We start from the raw sequence: 25043 nt of genomic DNA, 5'->3' as shown, positions 1-25043 counted from the left end.
TAACATTTACATCTAAAATGTTATACAACTATTAAACTAATGTTGTCAATAGGCCTAATTTATTTTATTTACCGATATTTTATATTTTACATAGTTATGCTGTGATGGCGTATAATTTGAACATAACGTAATGTCAAATAGATTTGGACAAAGAGTTATAAATCCACGCTATAGCAGACCATCAGTATTATTATCACAACAAATAGGATGGTAACAAGTTATAATCCTTTACCATACCCTCAACACACAATTATATATGTTGTAATATCCTTATGATGTAAAACCGCACGTGATATTAAATTGATATTATGGTAACGCATGCTTCATGAAAATAATGTGAGTGGCTAACATGTTTTAAGATCAATAAAGCGCAATTTTGCGCATGCACTTGAGTAGCACTGATATATTCAGAGCAATATGCATTCATTAATACATTTGTCTTTACTTAGTAGGCCCTATGTATGCCTATAAGAAGTCAGCCGTAATTGTCAACAGTGCTATAGACCACTGGGAACCTAGGCAATGAGCCAAAACTCACAAGAGGCATTACATATTCAATTTAAAAGGGATATACATTTATGATTACAAATTTGCAGATCTGAGGGGGCAGTTAGCCTAGCGGTTGAGAGTGTTCGCCCAGTAATCAAAAGTTTGCTGGTTCGAATTCCCGAGGCGACTTCGTGAAAAATCGATCGATGTGCCCTTGAGCAAAGCACTTAACCCCTAATTGCTCCTGTAAGTCGCTCTAGATAAGAGCGTCTGCTAAATGACGTGTAATGTAAGTGTAGATCAAAAAAATTATCCTTTTTTTTGTCGGTCTTGCCCGGTGGCTAAACATTACGTAACTTGGGAAGAATTAACATGAGTGTCAGTACTAAGCTATATATTAGAAGGATTTATATCTAAGAATGCACTCTGAGTCTAAGTATTTCCAGATACCTCCAATGCAATTGATGAGAGGATCTGTGGACCATATGGGAAGAGAAGAAAGAAAAAGCATATGGAACCATATATCCATAGGCATATTATAAGACGGTATATGTTGAACAATTTGACAGTCTTAGACCACATCGGAATTTATGCGCTAACTGTTGGGTACGTGCCTGAATCATATGCATAGGAGGTGTATTATTATTTTTTAAGTAAAGCGATTTTTATTTTTTGCTTAGACTAAGCATTACTTTTTGCTGTTGTACTATAGCCTATAAGAACGTATTTTTCCTATAAAATTGGTCTCTAGCGGTGCTTTATTATTATAACGGCTATGAAGTGATGCATAATAGAAATACTTACAGAGCATCTTCAGAATAATAATACCACAAATAAACTAATTCATGTGTATGGTTCAGTATGTCTCCACCGATTGAATCAGTTAATTTCCCTCTGCTAACTTGTAAAGTTCATATAAAATAATTGTGAGAGGTATAGGCCTATAACCATCCCCATAGAGTTTGGTTGCGATCGTTTATAGGGGGTATCTGTAAAAGTTGTTCGTAGGTGTCTGAGAGAATATTATGTGAGATATACACTCTTAAAGTAACCTTATAGAATATCGCCTGGTTTTAACAGAGCCACTAGAGTAGAGAGCAGCAATGAGCATCAGTCTTTTCTTAAAACAAGCTTGTAAAAGAGGGACATCACAGCTTTATATGACATTTAATTCAACCGTAATTTGCTCGAAAACAACTATGCACCTTCTCCTTCTAGGAAAATAAATCGTTTTCATAAGAAATAGTATTTTAAAACTTTTGCCAGCTAATAAAGATATTAAACGAGACTAGGGACAGTTACATATATTTGTACAGTAGAGGAGAAAAAGGAAAAGTAGGTTTGGAATCTACTGGGTTCCAGAGAAGAAAAACAAGATTATACATATTTAATAAAACATTTATAGTATTTTTTTTAAAGCATATAAACTCCGTAATACAGAAGTTAATGTTTTCTTTTGTCTGAGGTGGACCAAGTGGGTGGTACCCAGGTGTAGCATAAGTTAGCCCTCAGACCATGTGACTTGAGGTTGACCAATCAGGTGCACACCCAGATGTAACTACGTTAAATGTCAGATTGCAATAAACTAGAAGCTGTTGGTCGGGCCCACGGAAATGGGCGAGCATAATCTTCTTAATCCCGGGTTTGTGGGACCTTTGGTAAACATCCACACTGGAGACACTTTTTACTTTCCGAATTTCCGAGCCTCGGTGGGACAACTGGCGGGGCTACCATCTCTCCCCTACCCGAGAAGGGACAACGTTTGCTCCCTCCCGTGGAACCCATCGGAGCCCTGCAATGGATACTCTCAATCCTATTTTAGCAGCCCCATGTCTATTAACCCTTCTTTCAACGGGTCGTGTGAAATTACTCGGCCGGAGGAGAGTAAATGTTATTATAGCAACGGCAGCGCGAGCAGCAGAGAGAGCTGTTCAGGTGGTGGCGGGAGCAGCCTAAAGCGAGAGGATAGGGCGAGGGACACATCATCATCCATAACATCTGATCACGGGATGCACTCTGGCATGGGCAGCAACAACAGTGGTGCCTTTTCCAAGTATGATTATGGGACCGAGCAACTCATTCAAGACCCGCCGTCCTGCCAATCTCTGGAATCCGATTCCAGCTCCTCACTTTTCAATGAGGGCAGCAAACCTTCCTCCAGCGACCCTCAGACCCTACTGTCACCGGGAAAACACACCGTCCACTCGGGCAACATAGCTGCAGGCGGAGGTGGGTCCCATCCTCATTCATCCAAACACTGTTAAATGATATTAGAAATCCCCAAAATGCTCCTTTATTATCAGAGGAATTAAATAGTTCAGCATAGCCAGAGGTTTGTTGTTGGCTCTAGCGATTTGTTATCATGATGCTCATGTTTAGATTTTTGCCTGCAGGCGACTTCACTTGCGTGGCGGACTAACGCCGCTAGGGGTTGCCCTAAAATGTTCCATCATGCTTCAAGCCTTTGTGTACAACCAGGAGACTTTAGGCTGCAGATCATTTTAGTCCACGGTCTTAAATCTTACTGCCACTGCATGTGTCTCAGAGTCAGAGACAAATCATTCTGAATAAGCTTATCGATGTGATTGTATCATTTTGGTTTATCTGAATCATTTAGCTTGTTATAACATGTCTATTACGCACAGATTACGCAGAACAAATGAGTGCAGTGATTTGAAGAGGTGAGGCGCTGTGGATGACTGCATCGAATAGAAAGGGGTTTCGAGGGGTTTCGTTTTAATGACTCGTAAACATAATTAATATCTGTCGCTGTATACTATAAAGGGGGAAATAAGTAGGGAAATACTTAATTATCACGTTAATGTAGCTTTAACTGCATCAGTAAAACTTCATGTGACACAACCTACTGTAAATTAGTGGTCACTTTGCCTTCATGTATAAACTCGAAGAAGGTAACATAGAATTTCAGCTGCTGCTTCTGAACAAACATTCCCCATGTCATCGAATAAGATTCAGACTTAGTAAGGTCTAGATAGACTAGACCAAAACAAGTCATGTGTAACACAACACGTGTGTATGTGCGCAGCACAGGAAGTCACATTGAAAGGAGAGTATAGCCTTGGAGGTGACTGTGAGCTTAATATGTGGTCCTAACTGGTGTGACTTATCCTTCTCCTGTATGCCCCCTCCAGGTGCCCCGTGGTACCCGATGCACACCCGGACCAGAAAGAAACGCAAGCCCTACTCCAAGCTCCAACTGGCCGAGCTGGAGGGCGAGTTCATGCTGAATGAGTTCATCACCAGACAGCGGCGGAGGGAGCTCTCTAACCGCCTCAACCTCAGCGACCAACAGGTTAAAATCTGGTTCCAGAACCGGCGTATGAAGAAAAAGAGACTGGTGATGAGGGAGCAAGCTATGACCTTCTTTTAGATTTAGTAGAGACGTGGCACCATAAGGAAAATCGATTGATGGGCAGTATTTCTCCTGTCTGCAATTGCTATAAATGCATGCATGCACCCACCTAGCCTACTCTCGCTCCATCTCCATCAGGAGGTGCAAAATGTTCAGGAAAGATTTTAGGTGTAGGCCCTAAGGAAAACGACCAAGTGATACTCCTGCGATAACTTAGAATATCTGCAGAGTTATGCAGGATAGTACTGCCATAGTGTTGTAGTAAAACACCTATAGCCTACAGACGTTTATCAACTGTGAGATGATATTCTAGCGTCCCGGATAGGCCTAAAGGACGGAATTAGTGCATGATGTCCTAGACTTTAGTAAATTCCCAAGCCCTTGAAAATTTATAATTTATTTTGATAAATTACTTATAAAAGCATAATAATCCTTATTAGTCGTATGGCCAGTGAAGATGAATTTGAAAACTAAATTAACTAAATTAAAAGCAATATAATAAACACGAGGCCAGAGTGAGCGATAAACCAATCAGGCCAATTCTTCACCAATGTACCTGAATCAACTTAACGTGCATTCAAGACGAAGGACATTGGTTAAGACAAACACAATACCCTTATCTGTTTTCTCTAGTCCCCGCCATGTGTTTTGGCACGTTCACGGTCACGGGCAAGGAGTCAGACTCCAAGCCGCAAATCAGAGGATCTTAGGGATAACTAAACCTCCATGCCAACTTCTTTATGGCCCCGCTCCTCAACCGTCTCTGAACTACTTTGGGGTTGGATCAGAACAGATGAGGTGGCTGTTTAAACACGGGTTCGTGCTGGCTGCTATCAAATATCATAGTTCTCGTAGTTGTGCTGACAATTATTCTTCAATTATTCTTCCACAATAGAGTTGTTGGAGTTCCTTATTGCAATAACAAGCAGAGATAGATGTCTTCTCCGTAAATGCACATCCCATAGATAGACTCTCAATAAACGTTTTGTACCTGATATAGACCCCGGAATAACGGTTACCGCTGGAAAAGTGCACATTTGAATGGGCATAATTGAAAGTAGAACTTGACTGAAAAATAGGCTCAGTGGAAAGAAATATCGTATTATAAACATATATGACATACAAAATCTAAACGCTGGGGTGTGAACCTTTAACTTCTGGGCAACACACAGTATTATAGTATTGAATGTATATGGATTAAAACCCAGCAGTGAAAGATACTTGCAGCATGTTAGTGATTATGTGAAAAATAACCAAATGGATGATAGATAATAATTGCTCGGTACCTTACAACTTTTAATGTAGAAACAACTGAACGATTGAAAGACATTTCGTCGCATTTTAAGGCGAGTAAATATGAACTTAAACCTTTATTATGTATGCATATAATGATAATAATAATAATAATTATAATAGCATTGGTCGGAGGTGCTGACTATTATTTGTAGGCTACTGTATTTGGTATTCGTTATGTTCTAAATGGTGTCTCTTCTTACCTTATAACGTGTAGCAAATTGTAAAAGTATGGAAATTATATGATATGATGCTATTTACATCCTATTTGGGGATATCCTATCTCAAGGAATAGTGTTTTATGTTAATGTTCCAATATTTCGTCCTGTAGAATACAATCTCGCATTCCATTATTTGCGTTTGTAAGGGGTTATATGCAGACCCGTCGCCAGACCTAAGTCTTAAGGGGGGCATATGAAATGCATGGGAGGGCACGGCACAATTATTATTAGCCTACAGTACCTATATTTAATAATAAATTCCCTCAAGTGGGGGGGGGCACAAGCATTTTTGGGGGCGGGCCCGGCCCCCTATGGCCCGCCCATTGCGACGGGTGTGGTTATATGAAATTAAGATTTCATACAGCCATTAAGACATGTTTATATAAAATGATACGATATGATACTATTTACATGCTATTTCAGGATACCCTCTCCCAGTGTGATAGTGTTATGTTATTGTGTTATTGTTCTTTTATTTCGTCTATGTACAATATTGCGTTCCTTTATTTGCGCTTGTGAGGGTTGTTTAAAACGTTGTATTGTATACAAGTAAAAATGACATGAATGTATCTATGTATGAGTAAGGTTTCTAATAAACAGAATAAAAAAATAAAAATAAAAGGTCTTACCACCATCATTATACTGTGGTTTCAAGTACTGTATTATGTGATAATGGTACAACAAATGAGTCACTTCTTGTTTGGATACACGACATATATCTAAGTTATGCGTATAGCTTTATTTTGTTTAACTTTCTCTTCTAAAACAAACATTTTGAAGATCTGTAATAAATGCTACTCGGAGTGTGGCAACATAACACATAACACATAACATAAGTTGAGTACCTTACACATCTAAATATTATAAACGCACCTTACAGTTCAAAGGCCAGGTAGTCAATGCCGCTGGAATGCAATAAAACAGTGACGTGAACACACAATAGCAGTAACAGGACTACATTCCAGTTATAATATCCGGAACCTCATACTTGGCTGGGTATTCTGATTATATTTAACCTACTTGTTGTTTCAATGAACTATTAATGTGGTCCGCTGTTGAAGTGATGTGTACAAGAACTCTAGTGCTCTCATTTGGAATTTTAAAACAATATGATGCACTGGCTATATGGTGATGACAGGTAAACAGAAAATATGGAGTTTGCATTGCACATATCAGCCAAATAACTCTCAAACATAATTATCATTGAAAATAAAAAGTATTGGGTATTAAGGGCTTGTCACAATAAAGTGGCGGCTTGTGTTTTTTTCTGAATTGAGATCAGTTGTTGGCATTTCAGTGAACTGTGGAAGGCCGGATTCGGCGAACAACTCATGGCACCAGCCAAGTGGTCTGAATTAGTCCCTGTATATCAAAAAATACATAGGCCTACATCAGATGCTGCTGCCATTTGTGCTTTTTGCCTATAGCTTACTAGCCTACTGTACTGCACTCTTAGAATAAAAGGCTCTGGATAGAACCATCAAGGGTTCTATTGGTTGCTTCACATATGGCACCCCTAAAGGGTTCTATATGGATCCAATTTCGGTTCTATATAGAACTTAAAGGGGTCACATATATGAAGCAAGCATAGAACCCTTTTTGGTTCTATCCAGAACCTTTTTTTCTAAGAGTGTGTGTTGAACTATAGCTTACTAGCCTACTATAAACTGGCTGACTATACTATGTTGAACTAAGTGGATTTCACCAATATCTTCAACATAAACATGAGTTTATTGAGAATTTGGAAGGCTGCACATTTTGATCCATCATCACATTGTGAACATTGAGGTGAAACTGGAAAACGTTGCCATAGTTACTATTCCTTCCTTTATTTCTTCTGCAATATTCTTCTTGGGATTTTGCCCTTTTAACTAACATGTGTTCATAGTTTCTACAGTCAAGCTATTGAGAGGTGCATTGAGTCATCAACGGAGAGATGCATTGCACTATAATGCTTTTCCCATACGCTAGTTTCTAGCAGCAGTCTATGGACTTGCTTATAGTTAAAGTAAACACATTTGAAAAGAGAGAGAACGTGTATTGGGTACTAGCCTACTATACACAACTAGCAATCATCTGAATAATAATTATTTAGTGATGCATCCGTTTTATAATATTTAATCGATAATAAGTTTAGCTGTAAGACATTTCGGAGAAGGCATGGTGAAAAATATGTGAATTTTACGCACAAGGCAAAGCAATCTTGTGGTCCTGATTTTAGGTTGCACATAATAGTCTATAATAGTCTAAGCTGTTAGATTATATCGTATTTAATAGAAGTGAATACATGCAAATTTGAACTGAAAACTGGTATTTGGAGATTAAAATATTCGGGTTACATTCTGTGTTTGTCTTCATTGGAGTTTAATATCAAGTGGCTTTACGCAGAGATATGACAGAGAATATTCTCGCTGCTTCAATGTCGAACGCCTTTGATGTGTTACATTAGAGAGTATATCGTACTACGAATATTAGTAGTGTTACTAGACCAATATTAGCCTAGTACCTCATACTATTTTTTATCATAATCCTATAAGTATTTTGTATGTTATGCAATATATGGCCTACATATTGTCTGGATATAGGCTATATTTAAAAACAATTTTCTGTAAAAAATTATTTGCATCTTAGCAAATGAGTTCATATAGGCAATCAATCATAACAGGTCTCATTTTCTCCCTGAGTTATTTTCCCACTTCCAAAACACATATTCGACTTGGGATAGGTTACAGGCCCAGTAAATTGCGTAATGCTACTTCTAGTGTTATAAACGTGGTTTTACGCATAGGCCAACTCATGCAATGAAGGTCCAAAAGGTTTATTGTACCGAGCCATGAAAAAGAGGCACACTTGACTCAAATGTAGCTTACAAAATATGATGGTAATGTCAGTGAAGGACCAATCTATCAAACCACATTCTTCGTTCTTCGTGCATGTGCAGAATGCAGATATGAGGTTGTATGCTGTCTGCATGCACACCGATCGTGTAACATAAATACTTGTAACAAAATACCATGGCATCAGAAAATGCTGTCCATTTAGACCCGCATAAATGCTTGGCATTTCAGCATTTGTACCAGAGTGTCCCCCCCCCATTCGTTTTTACAAGCATTTCTTGGATACCTTTTATTCTTATCTAAATCCTTTAGTCCAGACAAACCGAACGCTGTGATGAACTAAACCTGAACTGTGTATTTGAAGTTAATTTCTGAATTTGTTAGCGGATTAATTTAGTCAGCTTCTTTGGCATGGCATGTATCATGGTTTTACCAACGGTTACCCTGTTCAATCAAAACTGGATGTGGATCTTCCAAAGCTCCACAGCTTGTATTTGTTATTTGTTTAAATTACGCCTGCGTGCACAATCTTTTTGGAGGCCTATTCAATGTTGTGGGGAGTGTTCTATAGCTTCTCCTCACCCCCACTCCCTTAACTGATACGTGTGGGCGGGAGCAGCGCTCAAATTGAAGGTCAAGTTAGTACCTTATATGGATCCCTAGTGCACCAACACACTGACTGACTGGGTGCAATAGAAATCTGTGAATTGTCTCCGACTGGGAGCACAACAAAAACAAACGTCTCACTAGTTTCCTTTCTTGTATTTTGTTTTACTTGCCATTGGTAAAATGCATTGAACACCATGGAAAATGTTCCTACTTTGAGCTTTTCTAAACGTCTTTCATATCTGCACTGTAAGCCTAATAGCTGTACAACGGAAATGGATTCAGATTAATTCAGTGCTTTATTTCTGACTCTGGTAAATACAGACGATGCGTTGACTTATATTTGTTATTGAAATAGAACACTATTCTACTTGAGTGAAAATCCAATGTAGGCCTACTTTACGAAATAATCCTACACGTTTCCTTTTAACAATAGGCAACATTTTACCAGCAGGCATGTGCTTATTGAATAGGCCGTGAAGTGTTATTTGAGTCAGTGTGCCAATGCATGAACTTTAGTGCTTCAAGCTTATAGCCTATATCGAGTGATGCATATGCGCTGTGCGTTATTCAGTGCTCAGTGTTTAGTGTTCAATGCTGTTTCTAAGAATAAGGCGGGACTTGGATGAGCGTGTATAGACCTACTTCGCTCACTGATCAACACAGCCGCGGCCTCGTTCATTTGTTCAATGAAATAATTTGTCATGCCTAATTGTATCTATGCATTGCGCAACATAAAGGCCTTTCAAGTATCTTGAAATATTGTATCTTTGCCATTGTATCTGATCTCTCACTGCTGGGAAATGACGTTGATAAAACTAGTGTTGACTTGAAAGGTGAAGTAAAAAACTCGGACAGGGAAACCCATACAGCAATTAGGTAGGGATCCATCTTTATTGACAAATACACAATCACAGGGGTATGCTTTGCAAATTCATCGTTTGAAACAATAGTAACAAATATCGCAGCAAATAAACAAAATTAAGTAGTAGGGCTAAGTAAAAATGTTATTATGGCAATAACTGGATTTGGGAAAGAAGACCTATATTGGCTACATGAACTAGTTTCATTTGGATTCGTTTTAGTATAGATTAGACCTGCAGACCTTTTTGCTCTAATGTATACCATTTCACACTTAAATTTAACTTAATTTAGACACGTTTATTTGGTGAACTTTGATGCACCTTTGCACGATATTTATCTTTACGCATTATGCAATAAGATATTCTTCTTTACGCATTGGAAGCAAACTTGTAGTTCATAATATAGCCTACAAAAAAAAGTCAAAATATGTATTTTTGAGTGATTCATGAATTTAGAACTTCTGAAAAGGATTGACTTTAAAAACATTCTAATTTGAAAAACACTTTATAACAGCCGACATATCCACAACAAATTGTGGGAATTTTTATGTAGGTGCAACATAATAGAGGGAGGTTTAATAACTGTTTACAAACGTAAAGATAGTTAGTTATTCAGGCCTGCAACTATTGATAATGTTTTGTGTGCATTTTTATTCATGTTCATAAGTAGACCAAACCTTAGCTGGTTTTGTTTTGGTGATTCCAACTGCACTATGCCACCATGCAGTAAAAAGGAGTTGACTAGCCAATAATATTTACCATAGCCTATTATAATAAATCCCTCAGATGAGCAGAAGTTTGTTTTTTACTTCAACACATTACTGGATAAATATGGATGAAGATAACCACAAAATAACTAGCGAATATGTGTGAAATAATTTGACACATTCACAGAATTGATGACAATATTTTATTGATCATTATTGTAAAAAACTATTGTAAAACACACAAAATGATTGTGCGTAAAATAATACAAAGCTATGTAAATGTCCAAACACGGAAGTTCCTTTAACTTGAATGTATATCTTTGTGATGAGATGACTAATCAACGGCCTATAATGGTTTGTCAACCTTTGTGCTCCTATAGTTCACAAATAGACTCTGGAGAGTGCTTTTAACCGCGTTTATATCATCTGATCTTGTAACCTACTGGTTCCCAGTGCAAACGCTTTCAAGCTAGGTGCGTTCACTGAGACCTCAGTAAAAATAAGGGCCTTTCTTGTTGTGCTTGAAACTCTTCGCAGCTCATACAACCAAGTTTAACAGCTTGACTTACGTCCAATTAAATGTATCTAGGCCATGAGGGGACAGTAACATGATTACACACGCTTCCCACATTTAGCCCTGGTTCAGACCGCTTTGATATGAGGCGCGCAGGGCCGGCGGTGCGCCTCTCAACAGGATAACTGCGCGTTCCTTCCTTCTTGGTGCGTGGTGGTGACGAGACAAGGTCTGCGTCTGGAGCACAGAAGCAAAAATATGGATGATTAAATTATTGACAGCATTGTCTGTTCCCCAAAAGCTAAGGAATATGAATAGTCCATGATGCTTTTAGGCTATAAACCAGACCACACAATAGTCATGCTATCGATCATAGGCTAAACAGAATAGCCTACGACTTATGAGTACACATGCAACTTATTTCCATGTAATATTTTTGTGTTTATTTTTGTCCAGATAGTTCTCTGGGTTCTAAAAAACATTTAGGCTGCTCTTAGATTTAGGCTACCATTGTAATTATGGTGCGAGGTAGAAATATTTTGCATAGATTCCTCAGACACAGTCGTGAAAGCTTGTGCTCTCGAACAGTGATGTTTAAGCAAACACCTCCTTCTTCGAGGAAATTCTCAGGACTCGAAAAGCCATGTGTGGCTATTACGTTGAAGCCTCAACCTGTATTTTCGAACATTTTATAATCATACTCGCTGCGTGTGGTAGACATATTCGTCAGGGACTTTGGTTAGTCAAAAACATTAGTGAAGGAAACCCTTCCCACTGTGCACACACTGGTTGAATCAACGTTGTTTCCACGTCATTTCATTGAAATTACGTTGACTCAACGTGGAGTAGAAGTTGAATTGACGTCTGTTGCCAGTGGGTCCTTATTTCGAGAAATGGCGCACCAGCTATCCACCGCCAGGGTTCTACTGTGGGTGGAATATTACAGACTAGCTGTGACTTCATATTTAATTTTTTTTGTCATTTAGCAGACGCTCTTATCCAGAGCGACTTACAGTTAGTGAGTGCATACATTTTTCATACTTAAATCCAAGAAGAATAAACACATGGTAAACCTCATCCCCTGAATGATGGCCTTAGAGCCTCAGCCCGGTAAGACATTAATAGTTTTACTGTAGGTCTTCGAAGGAAGATTACGCACGGCGTTCATTTTCCTTACTAGTTTGTGTCCAGATTTTAAAACGGAAGTGTTGTGTGCATGTCATTTATGTAATACCACAGACAATGTTTTGGCATCTCTGTTTGTAATTGCACACGACTAGTATATAGGTATATCCCTGTTTCAGCGATTGGGCCTTTCAGTATAGGCCATAACTTGATTCTCCTTCTCAGAATCATTGTGCAAATAAATTAGAGCACATGCAGAAAAACGCTGTTGTTAGGGCTCTCTGAGCTGGAGAATATCTGGCAAGGTTATGCACTACATGAAGGCTACTACATGAAGACTACTATGTACTTTGGTTGTTGTTGTCTTGCTGTAGACGATAATGAATTCCACAAAGGAACTAATAATTAATGATTCTATATTGAGGCTTCGTTTACAGTAAATGTTGTTATTGGCTTTGGAGAATTAGTGCCATTCTTGAAATGACTCAACAGTACAACGACAGTACATTTTCTGCAACCTATCAATACGAAGGGTTTATTATTATGTTTTCGACTAGTTTACTTTTTGCAATGTATGAAGTTCCCAATTCAAAGTATTCTTGAGGCGGGCTTCTCCTAAATAATGCAAAGCGCCTTGGGCAAAAAGCGCTATTATAATCCAATCATGATTTGTGATATTAATTATCCAAGATAAGAATCCCTTGCAAAATATGAATACTAAGCCTTTTAAAAAACTGGATGGTAGCTTTAGGCCTATGCATTTGAGAGTCGAGCAATCGCTTCTTTGTGTGCGTTTATGGATTGTCTAAACCTGAATAATTAAATAGGCCTATATATTGCAATATACTTCTGTCAGGGCCTGAATTATATCCATATAGTTTATGGTCATGCCTCATGATATTCCAATGGTTTCCCAATATGGTAGGCAAAGTCTTTGAATGTCATTATAGGCTCCGAACTTTCACCATGTTCTATTAGGCTACAGTATTAGGCGCTACAAGCCCGAACGAGAGGGAATTGACACACTGCGCACTAGGCTATACATAGCCAGACTAACTAATAGCTAAGTAACATTTGTCCAACATAAGCTATTTTCGAAAAATGCTTTAAACCCTTGTGGTGTGACGTGGAATTGTCCATTTGTGTTTTCACATAGAATCCAAAACGACAGTATGTCTGCATGGTTAGACTACTTCATATGTGTGGGGTAGAACTTATTAGAGTGTTCACTAATTTTCAACTCCTTACTTTCCCTCTCACTTTATTGTGTTCTATAGAACAAAGGGATTTAGCTTTTTCTTACAGCCATTAGGCGTTTTATGGTTAGGCACGTAGAGGATTTTAGTGGTCAAATTCAAGTGCTGTGTCTGGGCAGCTGTCTGCTTTCTTTGTACTTGGATGCAGTCATCGTGTACTTCAACCTTTTATCTTCTGAAAGGGGTCTGTAAACAAACATATGTCAATGCCACTTCCACATACCTCTCTTCAAAATACCTAGGCCTACTTATTATAGTTTGATTTTTTTCCGATGGTTTAAATGGAACATCAGATGTGGCGTGGGTTTTTCTTCCGAAAATGTGCTTTAAGGCGACTACCAAAATTAGCCGATATTCGTAGCCTACTCATGGCCTACAATTATATAATTTGCATACAGATTACCCTTCAGAAAACATATTTTGGAACAGAGGAAGTTCATGATATTTATCATAATCAATACAATGATAATAGTTGTACTTTGTACTGATGATTGGCCAGTATAGTTCACGTGATTCAACGACAGTGAAAGTTTCACACATAAGAGAAATCGCATTCGGAGGATTTTTTTTGAATAAATGCAATTTATTACAGGATTTAAATATCATACATGCCTCTATTTGACCACATGGTCTAGCCAAGTTTGTGATGGGGATTCCAGCCGTTAAGTATATTTTGAAGGTAATAACCTGTCTGGGAGCACTAATAAAATGAATCAATAACTATATATTTTTTGTTCTCTCCGGAAAGCAATGCGCATTTAATCGGGCATCTATGTACAGCAGTCACACGATGTAGTCCTAAAGATATACATATAGTAATCGATTTCTTATTTTTCTACAGCTGTCAGAGTGAAAGTATTCTATGACAAATCGATTCATTTGTTGCCCAGTGAGACAGTAGGGCCTAAGCAGAAATAGGCCCTCTAGCCAAGTACAAAACAAAAGAAATGGCCTCCTGTAGACTATTTCGACGCATTAGATTAAATATAGCGCGGCCACCCCTCGACTAGACTATCATTTTCCAAAACACTATTATTTTCTGCAATTCAAAGTTAAGATTATTCTATACTCTGCGGATGGTGGATTACAGCTGTTTTGACAGCCGTCGTCGACCAAGGTTACATTTACATTTTAGTCATTTAGCAGACGCTCTTATCCAGAGCGACTTACAGTTAGTGAGTGCATACATTTTCATACTGGCTCCCGTGGGAAACGAACCCACAACCCTGGCGTTGCAAGCGCCATGCTCTACCAACTGAGCTACACGGGGTTAAGCTTCGCTTGTGCTCTTCTCTTCTCCACGTTCAGCCTGGAACCTTGGTCTTGAGTTTCTCGGCTATTCTCCTCCAGCTCTAACATTATCCAAGAGAAAGGAAATTAATGAAGAAAATTAGTGATTTTGTCGAACTAAAGTACCCTACACGTTATGTTGTGTTTCCTTGTTTTATTCTCGTTTAGTTCACATGTATTTTGAGACAACACCAAAGATATAGGCTTCCATCAAGGCCAGGCCTTGATAAAATAAAATACAATCCGGGGAAAAACTTATAGAAACATGTCCCTGAAACACGGGAATGTAGCCAAATGCGTATTCAAAAATGCTTATTTTGAACAGTGATTTTAAATGGGGTTTTTCCTTATAGGGAAATGTTAGTCTGTTAGTGGCTGTTTCAAAATGTAAATGTATGCTATTAAAGTGGTTTAGATTAATAATACCCCACGTTTCAAAACTGCAATATCTTAAGCAAGACAACATCTATTTCAATCAAAAACACTCACTCACAATCATTGCCTTCATGAGCAGTTTCAGAGAGGTTAGTCATAGATTGACGATAGACATTTACCTATAATAGCATAAAGCCTGCTAGGCTATGTGTGAAAACACACTTTTCCAAAACTGGGGTGCTTCGAGTGTGGTCTTGGAGTCTTGGTCTCATTATAAAGCATGGATTTGTTTTAACTTCGCAGTGATCTCGGTACACTTTGTCAGTACAGTTGCTAGTGTTTAGTCATTCATTACAATGTGTGAGAGTAAATGATCAAATTCTGCTGTCTATCAGTAGGCTATATGCTATTGCACAATATACAACATGTAATATGCTATGCTATGGTAGTAGTAGTAATAATATTCATAATAATATTAAGGTCTTACCTGTATAATTCAAAATCAAATTTAGTCTGCTATAGCACATGCTAAACTATGCTAGCCTAGCCCACTCCTATACATAAATAGCCTCCTACTCAAGCTTCTCTTTATAATTGCCATAACCTAAGCCAACAAACAGGAATATGTTACTGGTTTTCTTAGTGCTCCTGTGGTGTTTAGAAAATGAATCGTTTGAACCTCCTAGATCTTACCTAAGTGAACTACTACACATCCAAGTGTTCCAAATTGATATATGACAATATCTACCTTCGATCACGTGTCTTGGGAGACTTAGACGGATTGCGCGTCATCTCGCCTTCCTAAATTTTCCCCTTCTGCAGTTCGAATCCTAAACATCTATCTATAGTACGGAGTACTGGGGGAAAGATGTTTAACTCGGTGAATCTGGGAAACTTTTGCTCCCAGACGCGCAAAGACCGGACATCCGAGTTTGGGGACAGAACGGGCTGCGCCTCAAACATCTACCTCCCCAGCTGCACCTACTACGTCCCCGAATTTTCCGCCGTCTCTTCGTTTCTTCCACAGGCCTCGTCGCGGCAGATAACCTACCCATATTCTTCAAATCTGCCTCAAGTGCAGCCGGTACGGGAAGTTTCCTATGGATTGGACCCTTCTAGTAAATGGCACCATAGAAGCAATTATGCATCATGCTACTCTGGAGAGGATCTGGTGCACAGGGACTGTCTTCCGCCATCCACCATGACAGAAATGCTAATGAAAACGAACGAGAGTGTGTACAGTCACCACCACCACCACCACCATCCCAGCTCCAACCATTCCTCCACAGGGTTCTACCCCGGCGTGGGGAAAAACAACGTCCTCCCTCAAGGTTTCGACCGCTTTTTTGAGACAGCATACTGCAGCACGGACAATCAGTCAGCAGATAATTGTTTACATAAGAGCGAGGCTAGTAAACTGGAAACAGAGTCCCAGCAGCCAGCGGCTCTACTGGGCGTCCCAGACCAGGACAAGGACCCAGAGGATGAGGAGGAACATACACATTCGGGCTCGTGTACTTCTTCAGCCACCAAGGACGTCAGCGCCAGCAAGAACAGCCACTCGAGTAGGTACCGAAGCTGTAAATGGGGAAAGGTTAAGGGACTAGCCCAGTGTTTTGTCGGTCAGATTTTATGTGGAGTTTTATAAGTATTCAAAGGATTTTATTATAACCTACAAAGCTCTTTCTTACAACGAGAATACTTTTTACGATGGTAAAGTGCTTTGGAAAAAAAGCATGTTATACACAGACGCTTCTATCTAAGAGTCTGTGAAATTTTAAGAGCGCGCTATTGTGACAAATGCTAACTTTGATCATGAACTTGCGTTGGGCATTTTAAGGGATTTTCTCGTTGGTCTGTCGTGAGTAAAAACCAATTGGGCAGAACATTGCTTTTGGCGTCTTGTGAATTTTCTTTTAGCAGCTTGCATGCAAACTAACCCTACTAAAAGATGTTGGGAGATAATTAGCCTTGTACACTTGGAGGCGAAATAGTATTCTTAATTCAGCTATTGACCATCTGACAGGCTCCATAAGTATCCATCTAGGCTATTTATATGTATCTGGAGACAAATTGAATCAGTCGTAGAGACTCGGGTATGTGTTTGTGTCCATATCTGGACCATGCTTGTGTCTGCAATTCAAGCTCTGTACCGCAGTATGAACAGTGTTGGGGAGTAGTGAACTACACGTAGGCTAGTTCAACTAGTAATAATTTAATAAACATTTGCTGTAGCTTGGTGGTCGTTGAAATAAATTAAAATCTTGGTATTGTTTTCAGTAGTTAATTACTTTTCTGCCATGTAGCGGGGTAGCTAACTACTGGAACTACACACTACTTTTTTTTGCAAAAATAAAATATGGGTAAAGTAGGAAATAATTTACTTTCTTTTTCGGCATCAGACGGCCTGATTCTCACTTGAAACATAGTTTTTGGGTTTAATGAGCTAAATTACACATTATGTTAACATCTACATCCAGAGTGACCTGTTCTTGCAATTTGTAGTCAGATTTAAAGATGATGATTTTTCACGAAGTATCCAATGGAGTATGTAGTAAACTACTTTTTCAAAGTTACTTCAGTTAAGGTAAACTATATGTTTCTTAAGGGTAGCTTTATTGTAGCTTAACTTCTTCCAGTGTGAATTAATTGATAGCTAGGTAAACTATATTTTCAAAGTAGCTTCTCCAACACTGAGTATGAAAACACATTCTGTCCAAATGTATTCTATATAGCTACATTTGTGTTAGCATCAATGCTACATCTATGTGTATTGCATTTAGTTATGAATTAAGGTATGCGTAAATTGTGCTCAGTATGAACTGAGAGCCCTTTCCATTCGGTTAGCCCTGATATATCTATGCCTGAATCTGCAATGATTGATACAAACACACACACAGGCGTCTGTAGCCTAATGTTGCACAATCAGGGCATAACTGTAGAGATGTTTTATGTCGTTGTACTTGATCTTTTTCATGAGGTTTTGACCACCACTGTGATGTAGTGTGGCTCAGATTTGAGAGCCATTTTAGCTTTACAAGAGGATTCACATCTAATATAAACATGTGCATTTCAAACGACCATGAATAAAGGAGTGTGCACATTTATAGTTGAATTCCATGGGAATGTCCCGCAAACTGCAGCCCTATACATTTTGTTATTGTTTTGCGGGACATTCCCATGGAAATTAACACTATAAATGTGCACACTCCTTCTATTACATGGTCGTTTGAAATGCACATGTTTATCATTGAGTGGAACACTTAATGGCTGATTTATTTGATGTGTTACGTGCAATGTTGACAGAATTGGTACCATTAAATTGATGCTTCTAGAAATTCCTGAGTAGTGTATTCACGGAAAGAGGCTACATACTTTATGTTGATGTGAATATGTGTGAGTTAGGCTACTTTAACTTAATGTGAATATCTGTGCGTGAATGACAAACTATTCCTTGAAACTTTCGCTGATCATGTCCTTCCTGTTTGATTGCCCTAGGTATTCCTCGCACGAGGAAGAAGAGGTGTCCATACTCCAAATTTCAGATTCGAGAATTGGAGCGGGAGTTCTTCTTTAACGTTTACATCAATAAAGAGAAACGTCTGCAGCTTTCCCGGATGCTGAACCTCACCGACCGACAGGTTAAAATCTGGTTTCAGAATCGAAGAATGAAAGAAAAGAAATTAAGCAGAGATCGTTTGCAATATTTTTCTGGAAACCCCCTATTGTGAGCATGTGAGGAGTGTAAAATCATAGGCCTAATGATTACAGTCAAAGGTCAATGACACTCTTTTCTCAGTGAATTCTTATCACCAGTAATAAACAAAGTTGAAGTTACAAAAAGAGCCCAGCTCAGCAGCAATGTTGAGCAACTAAATGTTTTGATGAGGTTATTTCTATTTCCAACATGTGGGGTTTCTCTATGTATGCGTAATGAGCCGCCATTTTCCTGTAGCCTTCGTGCACAGAATAATTTATATTTCAGATATAGGCCAACAGGTGATATAATAATCATTGATATGCTGTAGTTCATATCAATTTCCCTGTATTTACCAAAAATCTTAATTCTGGTTATTTACTTGTGCATTTCACAAGTATTATTTGTTGAATATTAACTGCTACAACACAATTTGGAACCAATGATAGGCCTGTATTGGATATTTTCACTTTTCACTTTCCTCTGGTCGTTGTATAGGTATATGTATCGCCTATGTGTAGCCTACCATGAAACCACAATTCTCTTTTAGACTAGACTATTGAACACAAAATAGTATTTACAGGCTTCATTTTTGCCATTGAGAACTGTGATAATGTTTTCCTTGTACAGACTATGCAACTATGTGCAGTCGTGACTGTAAATATGATTTTATTTGTAATTTCTCTCCCCCTTTCCGTGCTGCTATTTTCTTTACACCGCCCAAGCAATCTGTGTACTTTAAAAGCTTTAATGTTAACACTCCTTTAATTTATTTGCTTTATGCTCTGTGTTTTGCTATGAAAGAGGAGGAGGAAAATATGGCGCTGGGCCTGTGTATCATTCATATAAAGATAACTATGAAATAAACAGACGTATAGACAACAAACAGACTCTGGTGGATTTTGTCATAGATTTTATTATTAACCATGGCTATCTGATGGTCATTTTCAAAGGGAATTGATTAAGACTGGTAGCCAATGGTTGAACAAGTATTGCCAAAACAATCTGACTGCATTTGTGTCTTAGATTTTATTTTTTAACTATTAGGCCTATCTGATGGTCATTTTCAAGGGATTTGAGTGGGGTTTCTAACCTGAATGGTTATTTTGTTAGTGGGGTATTTATGTATAGCAACTTCGTTTTAAGCCACACTTGTCATCTAGGAATAGGCCTTCCCTTTTACGCAAACATTTTCTGACAAAGACGTTAAGGGAGTGTGTTGTGGGACTGTTGAGGGGTACATTCATATAGGAGTGCAAATTTGAGCTTTTGCAAGCATACACGGAGTTACACAGAAACAACAACACGCAAACTAGGCTACACTTCAGAAACGCAGAGAAAGAAAGAGGTACGGGATCCTCCTTTAGTGCCCACTAAATGGAATCGCCACTCTTGCAGTCTAGACACTGCCATAAAGACAAAGGCACTAAATGGCCATTTTTTTAAATCTTAATTGCGCCGTCTGTTCGGAGGGAACGGTGTTCACTTCCGCAGTAAATAATAAACAAGTAAGACTGGCTGTCGGAACAAAAAAACTTGCCATCTAGACTGTTCAACGTAACCTCAGGCCCGTGTTGTGCACATAAGACTGCACATAAGACACACAAACACACACACACACACACACACACACACACACTTTAGCCATATGACAGACATTTCTGATAAAAAGGGACCCCTAAAATTAGATCTTGGAATTCCAGGTCAAAGGTGGTAGGTGTATGTGCACATCTATAAATATCGAGGACATTACTGGTGTGTGACTGATTTGATAGATTTTGTGTGTGTGGGTAGGCCTACGTGCCTGCGCCCGCGTGCTCACAGAGCATATGTGTATGGAAGATTGCACGTGTGTGTATTAACTACAATTTATAATTAAAAGTAGTCTTTGAACTTCAATAATGTCAAGGCCTTCACCTCTAACCCGCTGCAATAAAGTGGAATCAAGGAGCACCTTTAGCCTGGAAATGTGTGCAGGAGGGGAATCGACCAATGGGAGTGAGTGGGAACGGAAAAAGGAATGTGTAGAGAGTCCAACTTTGACCCCTGCCATTAAACTACAGCAGGTAACTTTGCCAGCTTTAGCACGCCCAGTAAATACACTTTATTGTCCCTGTAAAATGTATACGTTTTCAGGCATGAGAAGTTTTATAACATGTTGGCATGAGCTTTAATACTTACTTATATTTCCACCGTTTCTTATGGAAAATAATGTATAGATAATGCATTTGGGTTATGTTCTTCTTTGAGAAGGATGCAGAATTCCATTATATTATATTATCACTCTCTCTCTCTCTCTTTGTGTGTGTGTGTTTGTTCTATGTTACACACTACACAGTCTCCCTCCAGACTGAAGCTGAAGGCGGAAGAGGGGGATGTTGGTTGTGACAGGGGAGGAGGAGGGAGATGCTAGCAGGGAGAGATCAAGGCTAGAAGACTTCTCTTGTCACACCCACCAACCTTGGCCCTGGGACGATGACGTTGGTAATTTGTTGGATTTCTTTGCCACACATCGTCACCGTCCTCTAACTGCAGAGGCTGGAGCCTCTCAAACTGCTGCCTATCAACCACAGGGGGCCAGAATTCACCCCGGAATGTGTTGGTCGCACAATGGGAGAGCAATGTTTTGTTTCCTTTCCTTCAATAGGCTTTATAAAGTTATAGGACACTGGAAACATCAAGTTATTCTTTTGATGGATGCTTTTATTCATACGTCATGTGTAGGCCTAGATGGGATCTTCCATATTGAATTACATTTTATTTTGTTTTGGTTGTCTTATAGTTTTAATGTGGTAATCGTGATTGATCCTGAGAGATGACAAGAGAGAGAGGATACAATGCAGCGGGTGGTTGGTTCAGTTGAGCTGATCCGGTTGCGCGCTTGGCTATTAGGAAGGAAAATGGCGGGTCTGTCACAGACGAATCCAATGAGACGGCCTGAAGAATAGCATTTCGTGAGAGCAAATACATGGCTGGTGATTCAATTACGTTGAAAAGGAACTAACCCAACAAATAGCGAGATCTTTGATGACTCTTTTTGAAGTGATAGTGGCCAACGGTTATTTGAATGGATTGAATGGCATTTTACGCACCGCTCAAATAATTAGAATGTATGTGTTTTTGACTCCATGTATGTGTCATTGTTATGGTTTATGTGTTTTGTGAGTACTGAAGGCCTATTTAATTTCTTTGATGTTTTTAACATTCCTTTATCTTGTCCTAACATATTTTCAGTTGAGAAGGATAAATAAATTGTCTAAATTACGTGTCGTTGTAATTAATGCTGGATTGCTTGAAATTATGTTTGTGCTCAATCATTTTCTCCACATTTTAGTCAGCTGCTATGTCAGGACTTTTGTGTTTGCCAGATTAAAGGGGAATGTTCAAGAAATAATGTTCTACCACGATGGGCCTACCTCCACATTACACAGGAGCCTTGTCTCACACGCGATGGTTATCAAATGTATGATGCTATTGTTTTCCATAGACGTTTTATGTAAAAGTCTGTATAATAATACCAGTGCATCCCAAATTAGTTCGTGAACGTGGTTTATAATAGGAATGCAGTGTTTTGAAAGCACAAGCCCGCGCTATCAAGTTCCTCCGAGAGTAGCTTGTCATAGGCCTAGATTTAGAAAATAATTCTGCAATGAGTTTTTATTTTATTTAATTTTTTATTTTACCTTTATTTAACTAGGCAAGTCAGTTAAGAACAAATTCTTATTTACAATGACGGCCTACAGGGACTCCCAATCACGGCCGGTTGTGATGCAGCCTGGAATCGAACCAGGGGGTCTGTAGTGACGCCTCAAGCACTGAGATGCAGTGCCTTAGACCACTCGCCACTTAGGTGAAGGGGGATAACGTACTCAACATATATCCTCTTGCATAAACAAACGAACGGGTGCTTGCAACCAAAAATAGATTACATAAAAAATGTAAAAGGCCCAGCACTCATTTGGATATAAATTGCAATTTTATATTTGTTTTGCAATGAGTTCTCGCCATAGTGATTTCCAGTGTACATGCGCCTATACGTACATAGGCGCCTTGCCTTCCCTCTAGATGTGATGAAAGCCCAAAGCTGTAGATATACTGTAGCCTACGTCGAAGAAACTAACCTGCGGTCCCTTGTGTGGTTGTGACCATATTGGAATGTAATATAATATCGTTGTGTGCTTTCCGATTACCACCTTTGATTTATAATTGTCTTTAAGAAGCTACATGCCCCAACCATACATTCACACATTCACAGGGTGTGGGCGTCTGCTTGCAAGGAGCATAACCTCGTTACATCAAATTGGAAAGATATTTCATGGTGGCCTACAAGGCAAACTAGTTTTGGCGTCTCTCCGTCTCCATATGCTCAACATGGCAAGCGGATGGACGGCCTATGCGTCATCCTGACTGTGTGTAGCCTGTCTGTTTCCCTAGTCGGCATGATGGTAAATATATTTGCGTTGAAGGCAAAACGGTATAGCAAATTAAACATTTCCTACGTGTGTGTGCGTGTGTGTGTTTCTGCGGGTAAGTAGGCCTATACAAATGTGCGTAAAACATCCATATGTGCACAAAATAACATTCAAAAGAAAAGAAAAAAATACACAAAAAACATTCACACCTAGGCATTAATATGTCAGTTTATTTCACTGACAAATACACATTCTAAGCACTCCAATCGACACAATTCACCCCCTCAAACACACATAGCCCTCCCATTAAAAACAGGGGCAAATAGGCACACATAGCCTACACAGGTATAGTGATTCACATGTAGTAAAACATATTCAGATCATGACGATACGTTTTATTATTGGGCTTATAGCCTTTAAAACGGAGGTAAACTGAACAAAGACATTGTTTATTGACCAATTACTATTTTGTGAGAAATATTATGATAAATACAGTTCACATTCATATTATGGAATGACCCAGATTCAAGGTGAGGTTTTAACCTACCTATTCAAACCACGAATGACCCGTGAAAGGTATCTGCGTCTCCGGGAATAATGTAATGGGGTCTGAATCTTCAATATAGGCCAATTACAGAATTCATCCTTATCTTAATTTAGATAATATGACTAGTAAGCGGGCATACACACACACACACACACACACACACACACACAGAGAGAGATCGCAGAGTAGCTCTCATAGTCTCACGTCAGAATTAGACCTTCATCGATGTTTCTCAAACATCACATTTTGAAGTAGATAGAGAAAGGTACACTCACACACACGCATTCTGCATTTTCACTCAAGGTTATGACATGGGGGTATTACACATATAAATATCATGATTTCAGGGTGCTGGTTTCATTTGCCAACTTAATAGCCTTCTAAATGTGACATTACAGCAGCATTTAACATTATATCTCTATCACAAAACAATAAAAACCCATTTGAGAATACTTTTAATTGTCTAGAATATAATTGAATGCCATACCCATAGAGGCCTCTAGTGGCCAAAAGGCCATATCAGCATGGGCTCCCTGTTGACGTCATGTCCAACTGTGTTATCAGGACGGATAAGACAATAGTGAAGAAGAAAATGGACTACTTCAAAATGGAGATAGCCTCAATGGCGCTGCCCATGCTGTCACAGGTGCTATAATGGCACAGATACAAAGATGAGTCCTATATCTCTATAGCCATACCTCAGGTTCCATGTATGTTGTGAAAACAAGAAAAGTGGTGATAATGGAAATTGTAAGATAATAAACATGATATCCCTTTTATTCCGTACGTAGGTACAATTATACTATGTTGGTGCACTAAACGTACTCTAAAAATGTAACATTGTTCTACCTGTAGTTGCTTATGTGTGGGTAATGTTCAGAACAAAATCAAGACACTAAAAACTAGCGTTCAGCCTACAGGCTACATGCCATTGAAGAGCATGCATGGACAAAAACATAATTTTTATCGTAAATGTCATTGTTAGATATTGTTAACATATTCTCAGACATATTAATACAAAATATCGTATAGGTTTACAAAATGTGTCCTCAAATTCCTTTAGAATGGAAGACTGTGAGGCCTAGATTCAATCAGATCAAGCATTAACCGGTGATAGCAGACACCGGCATAGCAGATGTTTTGGTGGTTTTGGTCCAACTGCGTTGGAGCTGTCAAATCGGTGAGCAGCTGCTCTTGTGATCATTGTCACGGAGCCACACCCACATTAAAAGTTCAGATTGAGAAAGTGTAGGCTATATAGAAATAATGATGCTCAAATTGAAAATCATTAAATGAAATAATGAGGATTTCTATCATCTTAATGGAGGTGTAGATTGCATCTCACATTCCAGTGTTCCAACTTGTAAACATGGCTGCATGGAATTGCTGGTTGCTGGACATCTTTTAATGTGACTCCATGTAGCCAATGGCAATGTCT

The 25043-nt window shown here is 38.9% G+C and overlaps 1 protein-coding gene and 1 pseudogene across 2 annotated transcripts; both read left to right on the top strand.

Annotated features, from left to right (window-relative positions):
* Positions 1–2056: 2056 nt before the first annotated feature.
* LOC311147341 (homeobox protein Hox-C12a-like) lies at positions 2057–3880 on the top strand (annotated as a pseudogene). The gene is made up of 2 exons: positions 2057–2718; positions 3642–3880. The product of its transcript is annotated as a homeobox protein Hox-C12a-like (transcript).
* Positions 3881–15545: 11665 nt separating this feature from the next.
* LOC311147771 (homeobox protein Hox-C11a) lies at positions 15546–19526 on the top strand. Its single transcript, XM_084184544.1, has 2 exons — positions 15546–16514; positions 18448–19526. The coding sequence occupies exons 1-2, from the start codon at positions 15818–15820 to the stop codon at positions 18678–18680; spliced, it is 930 nt and encodes a 309-aa protein (XP_084040670.1). The 5' UTR covers positions 15546–15817; the 3' UTR covers positions 18681–19526.
* The last annotated feature ends 5517 nt before the right edge of the window (positions 19527–25043 follow it).

The sequence above is a fragment of the Coregonus lavaretus genome (assembly GCF_964263955.1).
Source record: "Coregonus lavaretus genome assembly, chromosome: 20".
In the NCBI taxonomy this organism is placed as follows: domain Eukaryota; kingdom Metazoa; phylum Chordata; class Actinopteri; order Salmoniformes; family Salmonidae; genus Coregonus; species Coregonus lavaretus.
Note: the sequence above shows the minus strand (reverse complement) of the source record. Positions and strands in the feature narration are given on the sequence as shown.

What these genes read in the sequence shown, in the direction of transcription:
- LOC311147771 (XM_084184544.1), top strand. Translation starts at nt 15,818, where the DNA reads ATGTTTAACTCGGTGAATCTGGGAAACTTTTGCTCCCAGACGCGCAAA. An exon ending in CAGCAAGAACAGCCACTCGA is followed by an intron (nt 16,515 to 18,447) that starts GTAGGTACCGAA and finishes TGATTGCCCTAG; the next exon opens with GTATTCCTCGCACGAGGAAG.